Source organism: Styela clava, chromosome 2 (assembly GCF_964204865.1).
Source record: "Styela clava chromosome 2, kaStyClav1.hap1.2, whole genome shotgun sequence".
Taxonomy (NCBI): Eukaryota; Metazoa; Chordata; class Ascidiacea; order Stolidobranchia; family Styelidae; genus Styela; species Styela clava.
Genome location: NC_135251.1, coordinates 9111882 through 9128512, shown reverse-complemented (window position 1 = coordinate 9128512; position 16631 = coordinate 9111882). Strand labels below are relative to the sequence as shown.

Below are 16631 nucleotides of genomic sequence, written 5' to 3'. Positions count from 1 at the left end.
TCTGGCCCGTATGTTGCTTCCACAACCAAACTAAAATCAAATTTTGATGTTTTACTCATAAAATACCTCAAGAATATTGTTGAAGTTCAGATTTGATTCATTTTTGGCACGAGGCTTAATGTTCATTTCTGCTTTTGTAACACGGTAAATATTGTTCATCAAATTTTTACGCCACACTTACTTGGCCAAACATTCTAGGTGGGCAAACATCTTGCGCAACCTTGCTATATACCAAACGCCGCAACAAGATACTTGAATATTTCGAACTTATTCAATTTAATTGAGATTGATGTAAAAGCTTGTATAAGTTTGATTGTTCAAAGATTTCAGATAATTTTCATGACTGATCTATGCACAAAGACCTTTTTTTTACCTTATAAACTTTTTCACCCATTCACGTGATGATAAGATTAATTTCTTGGAATTCGATTATGCCTTAGGCGTGAATTACTAAATCCTCAAAGTGGCGCTATGGAACAGACGTCGAACCAATAATAATGTGCATTTTTCGTTAGTTTACTGTGAATTCGGAAAAGCATATTTCGAGATGTACAGGTAATTGGCATAGCCAAGATTTCATTCATAATGTATAAAGTTTTAGATTTTATTCTTTGGAGGGGGATATTGAGAGATAATGAAATGATTAGAGATGAGATTGTCTAAATTACAATTAATTACAGAATTGACTCCACTTCACCGATATAGATATGTAAGAATGGCCGTGATGAAATTTAATATGGAATGCGGGAAAATACTTAGCTGTTTCATTTTTGTATCTTATATTTTTCCAAATATTTTATTGTTTGACCAGATTATGTATTGAACTAATTTTGATACAAAAGGATGCTATAGAAAGTATATGGTTTTGATGCACTCCACAAATCAGAAGATTATAACTGTTGAATATTATAACATTTTTTATCTTCGTGTGATGGCCATAGGTTTACCCGATTCATATCAAGGTGAGAAATTTTTAAGTTTTAAATTTTGTTCGAGAAATATTTTTCAAATATACGAGATCTGAATCATTCACTTTTTGTTAGAAAGGCATATTCAATAGTGACATTTTGCTTAACGCAATTTGCAAATTATTCTATTAAAACGAATTCATATGTTGTATAATACTACTGGATTTACTGCTGTACTATATTATATGGTATCTGTGCAAATGTACGCATTGTTGGATAGTTAGATGCTCAACCAGACATACAACAACGGCCTTATCAGTGAGGATACTCGACTTTCGTGAATAAAACGTCTTTTGCTGACTATATTAGAACTTGGGTATATAATAAAACTAAAAATAAAATTAAGCATCGTGCATTAAAATCTGTTTGTTGAGATAATATTTTTAAGGCACATCATGAATTATCTGTATGTCGGATATACTTATTACAATCGTATCCATACGTTGTTATTAGGTCTAACCCGTGAGACTGAGACCCACCGGAAAACCTTACTCAATAAATTTTTTGGTTTTTTTGAATAGGTGCTCGATCATGATCGGATAGTAGGCAACGCAAGAATTACTATGATCATATTTTATCAGTTTTTTCATTCCTCGTAACAGTTGCTGTTTTTGAAAGACACTGGGGTTAAGAAAAATGCTACAATTGCCATTTTAATTGTTTTGTAATTGCGACACTTGTTTTGACAATGGCTTGGGCGGATATTATTACGGTGTCTTGAAGTACCCTTTTGTTTCTAAACAAAGCCAAGCAGCTGCCGAAAACAATTCCAATCTCATTGAAATTTTATGCAGCATTAATGCAAGTCAGCAAATATTTGGAATTATTTTATTCCTTTTCACTTCAAGAAATGTATTTCGAAAAAATTATAACAAATTATATTTTTCGGGATTGAAACTAACAGTAAAAAAATCGCTACAAACTGATTCTGAAGGGAAGTTGGGCGAAGTATAACCTTGTTATTCACCTTAAAAATGGTATTTTGTTTTTGCGACACTTGTTTCGACGATGGTACGAAGAAAATCTCGATGTATTAAGTTATCTCTAATAGTTTAACAAAGCAAAGACACAGCTAACGAAATTAAACCTAATCCGTATTGTGATTTGTATGTAGCATCTTGTCAGCAAGCATTTTTAATATATTTTTCGCCATGTTTGCCTTTTATAAAAAAAAAATAAAATATAAAATGAACTTTAATTGAAATATTCGTCATATATTAAAACAAAATTTTCAACAGTTGTTTTTACGATGACCCAGAATATGTCGTTCACCAGAATTTATCTGTCCCTGTCACAAATTGAATATACTTAGGAGTATCCACTGTCAAGTGGGCAAAATTTAAAAAAAAATTATGCTTTGCGCACGATTGTCATTTACAAGTTGTAATAGTGATAACAATAAAATTTTTATCTACATCTCTACAAAATAAATATATAATCTGATATTGTCCATTTTGACTATTCTGTTTCCCCCACACACTGTCTTGCGGCGATTTCAAGGAAACACTTAAATGTGGGTCTTTAATTACCCCTCTTTGTTTTAAAATAAAGCCCATGATATTGCAAGTAAATCCAGTTTATAGTAAGCATTATAGGTAGATTAACGAAAGATAATATTTGGTATTATTGTTCGCTTTTACAAAGTTTTTGTGCATACATTAAATAATAAAATGTAAATTTTCTTATCGTAAGGTAAAATTTTAAACTTCAAAAAACAATTTATTAACATAATATCATTAGAAAAATATTAAGAGCCAAACCTAGCTTGTATTTGGAAGTAAACATTTTTGTCAATAATTGAATTGTGTAAATCATCAGGTATTACATTGTTTGATAGTATAACAAGGTTACGGAAAATCGAATGCTACGAAGGTTATTATATATGGGGGGATGTTTGTCTCTGGTGACTATTGGTTGTGAAGATTGATAAAATTAAAACACGACGGAACAAACAATTATAATAGATTAACAATTTTCCTTTGTGGGAAGAATTCAAACCGATGAACAATAATATTTAGTTGAGTTCAGAGACGTTAATAACAACAAAAAGTATATTGAGACCACTTTATTTTTGAATCACTTCTTTGATGAAATTGTACATCTCGTAGAAATATGTGACAAAGTAATTTGAAATATATGAATTATTTAGTAAATATAACTTTGGAATAATAATAGGTATAAAAACTATCAAAAATTTGATCAAATGACCATTGAAAACTTCAGTATTATTCCGATCGGTAAACTTTATGTAAGTGCACATAGCACCCAATGTTGGGAAGTTATTGAAAGTGAGCGAATTGGGGTAGCGATTTCATGTGTATAAGTGTTTTCTCTTATTGACGATTATTTGGTTATATTTATATATGTCCGAACAACGTTTCATTATACGCAAGAAATATTATGTATAAATATATCTTATTTTATTCACACACCTCATGCTTTACCCTATGTCGATTTCAATGGACATCGGGACAAAGAATAATATCACAATTCTCATTTTGAATATTTTATAATAGGGATACGTAAACGAATATTTGAAATTATTTTATGATTTTTTAGAATGACTAATAATAATACAGTATCACTTGACGTAATAAGTACCTAAATTGAAGCCTAATGTAAATTTTTAAAAGGCATTTATGTATTTGACTGTAACTTTGAAATAAACTATTGACTCATACTTAGCTTTACTAGCATACAAACCATTACAATATTGGCATAAATTCAATGGGAAAACGAACTTGATTTATCCGAATCTTTGTATAAGTAAGAGATTGCCCGAATGCTTATAAAACGCATTTTTTGTGTATTGTGTTTTTCATTTACACATTTTATCTAGTTATACAGAATTTTTACAGCTGTGTATTGGATTTACCTTCACAGTTGCATAATGTATACAATTGTAAGAAATGATGAAAATTAGTGTTTATATTTATGCTTGCAATGATGACATTCAATAAGTTAGTATAGCGATATTACTGGGAGTAAGTACTGGTAGTGTAAACCTGTTTGTATTTATGACATTATTCATGTTTTTAATATTAGAATTCCACTGGACAATTCACTTGCTCTTAAAACATGCTTAATTTGTAATATTGGATGAATTGTATAGAAAAGAATTAACTGAATACTGTAAAAGTAGGTTTTATTGGTTAGGGGATTTTTGAGTTGGTCGGTTTTAGCGATTTCATTAACATACAGAATAAATAAATCCAATGCGCTTGAAGTTGTTATGTTCTACCAAACTAGATGATAGATAGAAAAAAATAATTCTCACCATGTAATAGCATATATTGATATCCCAATACTATTGGTTTGGTTTAGTTTACATATCCAGACAGTATACAATATTTGACATGCAATTATTTTAGTTTGTCACTTGTCCTTTCATTTCACAATGAGTATAATGTTATCGTGTTTCATATTTTAATTCAAGTTTTTTTTAATTAGTCTTAGTGACTCTTGTTTTGACGATGTCAATCGGAAAAATATTACGTGGCTTGAATTATTCATATCTGTTATAAGACAAAGCAAGCTTTGTTGTAATCAATTCCAATCTGCAACGTGCTTAATATGAAGTAGTATCGCTTCAGCAAAAATCTGGAAATATTTCATGCTTTGAGTTCGATTTCCCTTTACAAGTCGTTAACGTAATTATATCAATTTTTCCGTCCTAATATTGACTTCCATACCTGACATTTATAAGCATAGCAATATGATGACAGTTTTGAGAGCTTCTCTTCATATGTATTTATCCCATTATTTCATTAAAAAGTGTGTCTTATAATTTTTAAAAGAAGAGCATTTGTAAATATTATTGCCGATATTAGCTAGTGCATCGTCAGGTTATATTTTCCTCCTTCTTGTAAGATAATTAGATTAGATTATTTCTAAACTTTTACGAAAGTAGCAAATAATATGTGTAGAAATGAAATGGTAACATTTTATTTGTAATCTGAACAGTTATTGAATTAAATCTCACTAGTAAATGGCTGTTCATCCTAAGCTCTAATTGGTATAACGGATTGGAACTTACGAGTTACTATATTCCAAGAACAAGGTAATTGGAGATAATCTCGATTGATTGACCATATGACATTTCTGGGAAAATACCTACTTTGAATATTTCATTCTGATCGTAGTGTGCTATTTATACATATGCTTTTTTCAGTTTAAAAATGAATGCAGAAAATTAATGTTTTGTGTATTTATTTTATGAAAAGAAGAAGTAAAAGGCAGTATAATATTGAAAAATGTATCTTGTTAATTAAATAATCATTTGAAAATATAATATTTTGTTCTGTATAGATACAATTTGAGTTTGTGGATAATTGCAATGTTTATATGAGAAAATGGCATGTGCTGGCAAAACAATTTCAAGCAAGTTATATAATCGAGAAGATCTTAACAGAGCTCAGGGGTCTATTGACAGAAGACAAAGTGAGTTATATACATGAATTAAATAATAATGGATTATTTTGGTTGTTTAAATAAACAAATGAGACATTTCACAGAATCAATTAATTTTGTTTCAAAACACTATCTACATTCTACACAGTGTCTTAACGTATCCCAATCTAAACTAACGTTTCCCAAACTGTGTTCCGCGAGCGTCTCCGAGCGTTCAGAGAAAAATAAATCAAAAATAGGTCTAAATGGGTCGCCATGGCGATCTAGGGATTGTGAATATGTCGCCCAAATGACCGTTGAATATCGCGTCAACGTCGGCATAAAGCGAACTAACTAAGGTAGGGTAGTGGCATTTTCGTTAACCGTCGGCCTAGATTTTTGACTGTTAGATTCATTATCAAGTTTGCAGCAATCCTTTTGGTTTTGCTATAGAGGTATAGACAAACAAACAGGTCTAAAGATTAAGGCATACGGTCAACTCTTCTTTCGCCATCTCTGCCTGGTTTTACTTCGAAATGCTGAAAAAAGTACTCATGTTCGCTAAACTCGATTCAGCAGATAAATAAACTGCAGCTTACGAAGTTGCAGCAAGTACAATCTCTATTAGACGTGACATTAGAGGCAGACACTACGTAATTGAAAGTAAACGACATAGAACTGTAAAATAAATTATACAAAGCATTCAATGAAGGTACAATAAAACATTTATAATAAATGAAATATGTAAAATATTCAATCATATTTTAGGTATGTTTAACACAATTCTGTTAGTTTTCGCGGTGCATTTGGCAACTCTCCATGACGAATTCGTTGGCAACCGCTGCAATTACAACGTTTTTCTTTATCAATTTCACCCTTTCATTTTTTGGTGTTCTGTGGCCGAAAAAGTTTGGGAAACGCTGATCCCTAGACAGACAATGAAGTAACAATATAACATAAGCGTGGCCTTAAAGTTTGAAATCAGACATCACACTCTTTCAGTTCACCATTATCTGTACCATTATAACTATTTCTCCCAGTCATTAATATATTTGTGTTTCATATATCTTATATATGTTTATAACATTATTCGATTTGATCGAAAAATATCTTGACCATATTGAAGTGACTCTGGCTATCCAATTTCCCTTCACTGCATCTGCGATGCAATTAGCGATTTAAATATCACTCAATATATTCTACAGGTAATTCAGACCATAAGCTTATACCCATTGCATATGACGAAGATGGTCATTTACAATTAAATCTCGATGCCTTAAAAAGAATACTTTCAAACCCACTGATAGGTGATAAACCGATATCTATCATTTCTGTTGCTGGGCAATACAGAACAGGGAAGTCGTTTCTGCTGAATTTCTTCATTCGGTATCTGCGAAAAAACGGGGTAGGTTGTTACTTTTCAAATTTTGATTAGTTTGATTTTTCAGTCAGTACTTTATGTCAACTTCATTTAAAATATTATTTTTTTATCTCAGTCAATTTTGATAAAGAAGTGATATAATTTTTATGTGTTTGAATAACAACCCCAATTTTCTCCTATTTATTTTTCGATTAGGTATTTTCCGTGCTAGATTTCGCCTATTTTTGTTAAAATTAAATTGCTCAAATATCTAATTTATTTTGCAAAGGGTGAGGTTTTCTTTTATTTATTTTTTTGAAATATTATTTTTCGTGCTACATTTCGTCTATTTATTTCAAAATTCAATTGCATGAAATGAATGCAAAAAATGTTTTTGCTCACAATTATAACAGTCGACTCTAATCATTAGAGAGAAAAGCTGCTATCATTTTCAACTCTTTATTTTTAGTGGAAAAAGTGTGATTGGATTGGAGATGAATCAACCAAAGTTACAGATGGAATTGATTGGGAAAAAAGAACAGAAGCGCATACGAAAGGAATATTAATGTGGCCGGAAATTTTTGTTGTAGAAGATTGCGGAAATGACGTATGTAATATTTCCGTCATGTAATATTTAACAGAAGAACATTTTTAATACGACCAAATGATATAAAATAAAATTGAAAGTGTCTATTCATCGAAAAATTGAACAATTTAATGTAAGAGAAGAGAAGATCTTTGTTTGAATTGACCTAATTGTAAAATTCTTTTCTTTTGAGACGATAAAAGTAATCACCTGAATATTTTCTGTTTTATTCAATAACAGGTTGTTGTTCTTTTAATGGATACACAAGGATTGTTTGATACAGATACAGGATCGGACACAAATGCAAGAATTTTATCAGTCAGCACTTTGCTGAGTTCACACCAAATACTAAATATTATGAACAGAATTGAAGAAAGAGATCTGGAGCATTTGCAGGTTTGTTAATGTTTTTATTTAATTTATGCACGACCTCGAATTTGTAAGACTGATTGTCAAATACTTATCTCAGTCGTTCATATTAATGAAAACTAGCGAGAACACACTTATATTTTTAATTGGCAATTTATGGGAGCCTTTAAGCATAATTGCAGCAATGTGATTTCCGAATTTTCCAACAAATTTTCCAGCAAATTTTATGTTTTTAGGTTCAACTTTAACCTTCTTTATTGTTGTTTAACTATAAATATTGCATAGACATTCTATCCGTATCTCGAGTGTTTGCACGCATGCGCTGCGATCAAGCTTAAAATGGCTCTCACGAATTTTCAATATAAACGACTGAGACGAGTATTTACCATACGATTGGATTAGCTTGTTTCATTAGCACTGTTTATTAAAAAAGTGAAATATGTCATGTATTTTTTGTAAATGAGATCGGAATGGTCTAAATACAATTTCCTTAATCAAAAAGTGCCAGCTATAACTAAGTTAAGATAGTAATGTTTCGCGAGGTTAATACTGCGTTCAGGTGAACATGACACATAATTGAATCATGTATGTATTTTATGTGGTCTTTGTCTTAATTTAATGTAAGTTGAAAAAAGTAACCGGAATTCGCCATTTACGACGTTATGCAACATTTCGTCAAGCCGATCTACTGTCTGCGGTTTGTATGCCTCATGGTTCACTGGTTCTTGAAACCTGTGGTAAAAACAAGCATTTTCGACTAAATTCCAATCATCCATCACGGAAGGGATATTTTTTAGATAGCACAACAACACAATTTTTTTAAAACTTGTCAATGTGATTTGCTTTAGAAATGTATGTTTTTAAAATGCAAAGATCAACATCTTCAAAATGTGATATCCTTAACGAAGTGCAATACGCAATATCAAATATAGAGCCCTAGCTCAGGCGCTTACTTTAAGATATACGGACCAAATTTTTGTATAAACTTATATCACGAACGTTATTTGGTTTTATTAATATAAACGACTGATACAAGTATTTAACATACAATTGGATCACCATATTCTATCGGCATTGTTTATAAAAAAAAAGGAGGGAAACAAATTCTATATATTTCTGAAAATAAGAAAGCAATAATCTAAACACAATTTTCTTAAACAAAAATTACCTGAACTAGGTTGAAAATGCAAAGTTTAGCGAGATTATTGCCGCGTTGTGTTTAGGTAATTCATAATTGAATCATGTAGGCTATATGTCTATTACGTGGCCTTGTTCGAATATAATCTAAGACAAAAAGTTGTTGGAATTTCCCATTTCGTCAATGCATTATACTGTATGCGCGTACTGTTTATGTTCCATTGATCATGGCGTTCTTGGAACCCATAGTAAATACAAACAGTTTGGACAAAGATTCCAACCATCCATCATGGATGGGTAATATTTATTTTGCAGAACAACACATATTTTTTTTTTAACGTGCCAAGGAGATTTGGTTTCAACAAGTTTTTTTTTTCTAAGTAAGTAGACAACAACATCTTATGCACGTGGTATTCTTGAAATGGTCTGGTAAAGTTTATTTTGTGTATAATCAAAAATCTGTATAGCACTCATGAAACAACGATACCACGAGTCAACCATAATATTAAATGAAATCGCTGAGTATAATCATATTTAACATTCTTTTAAATGCAACCAGTTCAGGATAATTTTACTAAAACACAAAATTATGTCAACTTTTTTATATGTATTGTAAATATTCTTAAACCTACCTTTAACACAAAACACAAGTTTTGAGTAGCGATACACAAATGAAGCAAGGTAGAATTCAAAGCAATAATATCCAAACGTTAAACAAAACGTATTACCAATATGTAATACTAATGACATTTATTTAAATCATAATTTCAGCATGATTTCCGAAGACTCAGATTGATTTGGCGGGAAGTTTTTGATAAATATTGGACACGAAATACACCCATAAATGTTTTTTTTTGCGAATATTTGCTGTTGATGATGTTGTTATTAGTGTATTCAGTAATTGATTTTCCCCCAAAATACTGAACCTATTTTCAATGTTTTAAGATTATTGTTATAGCTGAAAGACTATTGATTTTAGTTATTTTAAAACTTCTTTGAGGATTTATGGTATTGGTTTTGGTTTGTAATGATCTCATCGAAATTTAAAAATAAGCACTGTGTGGTGTGGCGTTCCACGTTTGCGTTCCCGATCATAGCAATGGTCAGTCAGAAACGGGAAAACTACGGTATCGGTATTGCAAAAGACTTTGTTTTGGACTTCGAGTCTCATTATTTTAGCGTTGTTCTACTGTTTGTAATATTTTACCAAAAGATTACTTGTAGCAACATCAGAAACAATGATATTTAACGAAACAATCCTAGATGTGATAAAATACCACGCTGGAATTAATCACATGCAATAATTTTGTTTTATACGTTTTAGTTATGCAGTAATCACGCAAAAGCTGCGACAAGAGACGTAAGGAAAGAAATTGTTTGCAATAAGCCATTTCAGGTATGAAGTTTCATTAATATCAATTGCAGCCAAATAGTGTAGTCAATTGACTTTTTCTATAGAATTCCATTCATTGTAAAGATGAACACTACGTTGTCTCCTCTTGTAGACTTTGTCTTTCCTTGTTCGTGACTGGCAATATGAATTCGAGCACAAATATGGTGATGGCGGCATGGATTATCTCGATGGAATTTTGAATCGAACATCGAGATCAACTGAAGTAAACAACGTGAAAAAATCAGCACGAGAAGTTTTTAGTAACGTTCAATGTTTCCTGATGCCTCATCCAGGAGATGATGTGCTGACCAAAATTAAAATAAATGTTACAAATGAAGGTTTGACTTAAATGTTTCATTATTTTCAAAATCTTTGAAATTTAAATTATTAAGTAGCAGTTTTTTATTGTAGTGACGTGAAATAGGCTGTTCAAGTTGACAAATAAAATTAATAATTTAATTTTGGGCTCATTAAATATGCTTCACTTCATATTTACAAAGATAAATGAATAGTAAGTATAATCTTATTCAAATTTAATCTAACTTTAATTTTATTTGAACAAATTTCATACATGGTTGGGGCAAAATGGTCATCTAATCTATTTTTATTTATTTTAATTGAATATGTTCCTTCGAACTTTTCAAAAATTATTTTTCATAAAGCTGTTCAGCCATTAAACTCGGTTGACTGTGATCTATCACCCGTTTAATATACATATACCAGAATTTTGCATATTCCTGTTCCTGTATCTTTATCTTTTGTTTATTATTTAAATAGACCTTGATGAAGACTTCATGACCATGGTTCAGGAACTTGCCACAAAAGTTTTACATCCAAAAAATCTTGTCATCAAAAAACTTGAAGATGAAACGTTGACTGGAAATCAAATACTTGAACTGATGTCTACAGTTAGTCATTGCTTTAATCAGGGACAACTGCCAGAAATCAGGACATTATATGAGGTGATTAAATGGTTTCAATGTTGTATATTTAAATGAATCTTTGTCTTGATGAAAACGTGACTAGTTGGATTGACTATTTGGGTTAAAAATCTTCAGAAGAAGCTTATCTACTAGAATGAGAAAAAAATTTGAATTCATATTTTACAGTTTTAAACCATTAGATATTTTACGTAGAAAAAATATTGCGTTGATTTCAGAATTTATACAAATGAATTTTCCATCTACATTGATATAGTTTGATATTGATATTTTTCTCCAAATGTGAATTTTTTATACTTATTTTTATCACACAGGAAGCTGCTCATTCATTCAGCACAAAAGTAATGCAGGCATCTATTGAGAAGTATAAAGTTGAAATTGAAAAGGTAAGTTAGGGCCTTAATTCGGTTTTATCCCCCAATAAATCTTAGCACGATATTATTGGACATGCGGTGAGCATATTGATAGTTTTACTTAATTATCGTCTTTACTGTTGTGTTTATGCAAATCTACGAAAAGTAAGAAGCTACTATTTTTCCGGTGCGCATTGCCTATTCAATTTATTCACCTCGTGGAAAAAGGGAATGCTCACGAATATTGTGTTTCTCGGCATATACCAGGACAATACATTTGAAATATTTATTAATTGAAAATTGAAGAACGGTCCCTACAACGCTGTTCCAAATTTTGTTTTTCACTTTGTTTAGTTTAGGCCTATGCAACCCGAAATTTTTTCCAACTAATGTCTGTTGTAGCTTGAGTCATTAAATATTTGCAATTGGTTAGTTATATTGTTCTAACATACTATTCTAATCTGTATATTAGAGTTGCAAGCAAGCTATCCTGGAGTGGAAACTGGAAAATTATCACGAGAAAGCAATAAAAAACGCAAAACGAAATTTTCAACAAAATGCAACATTCGGAAGTGATGATATCGAAATCAATTATTTGAGACAAACTGAATTAACCTGCAATGAGTATTTGTCAGAGATGAAGATTCGAAATTCAAGTTTATTGGTAAGATAAAAACAACATTCCGAAAAACATAGTGCTTTGAACTCAACATTGAGCCAACGATTAAAATACACGAGATAACACTTTTGCACCACTTTTCTATTATCCTAACCACTACTTTATTGTGACTTCATTCTGAAATCTTTTTACACACCACTAATCAAAATTTTATACCTTTGGCATGTTGGTCGTTGCAAACAACGTTAAAAAGCTAAATACGTTTCCCTTATTCATTGCAGTTTGTTCATGTTATTTATCTCACTGTTTGCAGAGAAAACAAACTGAGGTCGTGTCAGGGGCTAAAGAAAGATGTCTGTCTGACTATCAAAGTAACATGAACAAGGTATCTTCTTAGTAGAACTCCCTTGGAATTTTATATTATCTTTTACTATTTTTTTCATATTTGCAAATAATGTTGACACATCAATTAAATCGTAACAGTTTTTTAGGAGCCAGGGTAATCTGATAAGTACAATATGTCATTTCAGAGTGCAGAAATTTAATCCAAATAATCCTGTAGGTTTCAAAATGCGATACGCTGATACACGGTTTTGAAAGCCAGTTTGGGAAATAGATACTAAACTAAAAACATTAATGTTTCATGTTGCACCCTATTTCTATTTATTTTTGTTTTCAAATTATTCTATCTATTTTGGCGAAAATAAATTGCATGACTCCGATGTATTATCCGTTCACTAAACACATATGCGCTTGAGTGCAAACATTTTATTTGTACGATTTTACTGACATACAAAACAATTGATTAGCAATTCAGATCTAGTGCCATCTCGTGGAATAGAATTAAATATTTATAATATAATAGTACAAATTATATTATTTCAGGATTTCAGAGATGAAGCATTGTCTCATCGCGAGCTTCAAATGTTTCATGACAAGCATCGTGAAGCAGCTCCGCAATTACTACGACGTGAAGTTGCATCTTTAAATTCTGATCATGATCAGATCTTGAAATATGATAAGGATCTTGAAAACAAAATAAAACAAAAATATCACGAGTTTCAATTGGAGAATCAGAGAAACCTCGACCTGAAAAGGGTGATATACCCTACCAATCATTTACAGATAACATTTATTCTAGGAAACAATATCCGTAAATAATCTTTAATCTGATATTAAAAATCAGTATCAGTACCAAGTATACATATGAAATACGTGGACTGGAGTAATGGGTTCCCGTTAACCGCTATCATAACTCGTTTAAAATAAGAAATAAAGATAAAAAAAAAGATGCTCAAATGTAATGGCACGAAAAAAAAGGCCAACGACCACAAAGCCCACGTCGTAGGTGGCCACGCTTGGCGACAATGTTCTCGTGAATTCAATAAAATAGAAACCTTTCTGTTGAAAATCCACCGAGTACTGAAAAAAATTTTAAATTTTAAAATCGATTTTTCTTTTACTCACATTGAAATCCAATTTTTTAACAACAAAAATGTCGCCTCTACAACCAATGCCATTTAGCAAAACAGCCCATGTGGCCACTTTATTCCAGTAAGCCCAGCAAAATCTGAGAATAAATCTTATTTTATATCTTGACTTTGAAACACATCTTATATTAGATTATACTTTATTGTAGCGACAACAAGAATTGACTTTTAATGAACATGAACAGACGGTAGAAGAATTTTTACAATCGATTTGTGGGGTAAGTTTCGGTTATTCATTAAGACAAAATATATTCGATTATCTGAGGCTGATCACGTGATAAAGGGGGGGGGGGGGGGGGGGGGGGACTCGGGCACGTCATCAACAAACCGCCAGAGAGACAAGGCTCAGTGATAGACGCGATTTTGGGTTCGCACTTGCAAATTGAATGGCCCGCTAATCGACTTGGCTTGCGACTCGGGGGTTACTTACAGTCCACCACTGTAACTTAATAGACGTTGAGTTGTTATTATCATAGTTATTATCACACGTGTAATTTTTTGTTAATACACAGTATTATCAAAGTGACCTGGCAGAGTGGGAAAGACACATAAAACATCAATTTAATCGGAATTTATAGAAAAAAATGAAGCGGTATGTATATATATAACTCTATTTTAGTCTAGTGTTACAGTGACTTTTCTTCTTTGGTAATGTTAATGCAAGCATATATATATAATTTCAGTTCAACTCCACGACGCACGAAGTGGTCGAACTTTCTCTTCCATTTATGTGGATACTGCTCACCAAGATGATATGAGAATAAACAATATATATATGTTATAATTTCAAACAGATAATTTTAAACAACTAAATTCTACAAGTTTAAGCCCTAAACAATCTCATATAGGTGCACGTAACAGGTAGTTTACCCGTTTTGCGCATTTAACATTCCTACAAGCGCTGAAGCGTCTATCTAATTTGCTTTCTATTGGTTCTCTATCACACGCGCCCCTTTTTAAAGCAAGGTCAGGAGCACACACTAAAATACAAATAAAAAGAATACCTGAGCGATAATACCAGCAATCACTGAAGTGTAAAAAACAACAGACACTATAAAGAAATATAGACATATAAACTACGTGTTAACAAATCCCGATTGACGTAAGCATATATGCAGTTAAGGTCATAACAGCAGTAAAACAGATATAATGTGTGCTACAAAACTAGAAAAACTTCCGGTTTAGAGTTATTGTTTTCTGGATAGAAGTCCGACGATAACATATGGAAGCCTATAATCAATTGAATGTCATGAGCTGATAATTTTTTGTAGTTACAAATGTTGAACGTTTCGAAAAAATACACCTAATTTTTACATCTGTAAATATACCATGCAACACTTAGACAAAATATTGAGCTAAATTTTTGATCAAGTCATTTGCTACATTTTTTTCTATCTATCATTGTTCGTGCACTTTATATTATTAAATTTTACTTTGGAGATTAAATTATTTCTCCCCCAAACAGCGGTCACTAATAATTAAGTAGCTATGCTATTCGGAAACGGTTAAATATTTTAATTCTGAATTTGGCATTGCCTACCCAATTATTCTCATTTCGGGAAAAATGATAAACATTTCTTTCAAATTATGGATCGTTAAATCAGTGGTGTCAAAATTGCAAGATTTATTACTCTTCTCACTGGCCCCATGTTGTCGGCTTTTATACAAATTCGTTCATTCTATTCGGCAGCTTTACATCTGAATGCAGCTCATTTTACTTTATCTTTTAAGTTAAAACTAATTTTATTATTTTGCGCTGATTGTATTTTATAAGACTTTATATACATAAATATGTATACTTTAAAACTACAATTCGTGCATAAGCTCAACTTTAAAAACATATTTTTTCCATTTATACTTTTTGTATATTGTTTTTACGGCGCTCCAGTTGTACAGGTACCAATATGGAGATAACTAATTTCGTTCACCTATTTTAAATCAATTTGTGTAAAGGGACTGAAACCCATGGACAGGAGGTATATTCACTTGGCTAACACAGACAGTCCAGACTAGTAATAGAACTAAAACAAGGAAAATCGGAATAAACTTAAGGCCTAATCCCAACCTGGTACACATACTACGGGAGCACCGTTTTCATTAAACATAACTTCTATTTCAATTTATATAATTCATAGCATATTTTCCAACATTTCACATGAGTTTAAAAATCATAGCATCTGTATAGTTGATGTTCAATTTTTTTCTCCAAACATAGGTTAAATTGGTCACAGTTATGTAGTAAAGTATTACGCAATACTCTGATTATGCGATATTCATTGCAATCTAACTTGTATTATTGTTTTCAGTTTCCAGGTTTACTTTTCATATATTCTAGTAATGGTTAGAAGTTTTTTTGATTGGTGAACATTCAGTTGACGTTAAGTACAACCAGGCGTTTGATCAAATTCTACGACTTTGCAAACTTCCGTTTTTGATTTCAATAGGTATGTAATTTCAGAATAAAATCACCACAATCATCTCTTACAATTACCTAACAAATTCGACTAATTTCAATTCTAAGATATGATTGCTGATGTTCGATAAATACAAATATCTACAGCTATCAAAAGCTGCATGAAAAGATTTTTTGCTTTACATATGTGTCTTTGGGCAAGCTCAATGGCACTTAGCTGATGAATGCTTAAATGATATTATATTGCTAATATTCTCCATTTTCTTTCATAGGCTTCCCATATAACTCTATCATTTACAATATTTAAGCTCACTAATTTTTTTAGTTAACCATACTCACTTTATTTCATACAGAAATGGAACCCGTAGCTATTGCCCGAATAACAGATCAGGGAAAATTTATTGTTGATAATGATAAACTGGTTGAAATATTCGGGTCACTTAAAGATAAAGATCTATCAATCATTTCTGTCGCTGGTTCATACAGAACTGGAAAATCCTTCATGCTGAACTTTTTTATCCGATATCTTCGTGAACACGGGGTGAGTGCAAATACGTACGTTCACTATAAGAAGACTATCACAAAATGTTTTGCAAAATTGAGATTAAAAAAA

General features: G+C 31.4%; 2 protein-coding genes across 3 annotated transcripts in view; both read left to right on the top strand.

The window, feature by feature from the left end:
- The first annotated feature begins 815 nt into the window (after nt 1-815).
- LOC120336037 (atlastin-2-like) lies at nt 816-15911 on the top strand. Its single transcript, XM_078110062.1, has 15 exons — nt 816-962; nt 5277-5408; nt 6563-6762; nt 7187-7324; nt 7544-7699; nt 10134-10205; nt 10315-10540; nt 10980-11164; nt 11458-11529; nt 11969-12160; nt 12429-12500; nt 13001-13213; nt 13755-13823; nt 14118-14197; nt 14289-15911. The coding sequence occupies exons 2-14, from the start codon at nt 5321-5323 to the stop codon at nt 14181-14183; spliced, it is 1749 nt and encodes a 582-aa protein (XP_077966188.1). The 5' UTR covers nt 816-962; nt 5277-5320; the 3' UTR covers nt 14184-14197; nt 14289-15911.
- LOC120335724 (uncharacterized) overlaps nt 15910-16631 on the top strand; it is a 31324-nt gene continuing 30602 nt past the window's right edge. For both annotated transcript variants that reach the window (XM_078110060.1, XM_078110059.1), the window contains exons 1-2: nt 15910-16049; nt 16372-16559. In XM_078110060.1, coding sequence (XP_077966186.1) covers nt 16374-16559 — 186 coding nt within the window. In that variant the 5' untranslated portion in view covers nt 15910-16049; nt 16372-16373. The remainder of the gene's footprint in view (nt 16050-16371; nt 16560-16631) is intronic.

Bases quoted from the DNA above. Each gene is read 5' to 3' on its own strand.
- LOC120336037 (XM_078110062.1), top strand. From the start codon at position 5,321: ATGGCATGTGCTGGCAAAACAATTTCAAGCAAGTTATATAATCGAGAA. The intron at 6,763-7,186 runs GTAGGTTGTTAC...CTTTATTTTTAG, and splicing joins GGTATCTGCGAAAAAACGGG to TGGAAAAAGTGTGATTGGAT. The intron at 11,530-11,968 runs GTAAGTTAGGGC...TCTGTATATTAG, and splicing joins ATAAAGTTGAAATTGAAAAG to AGTTGCAAGCAAGCTATCCT.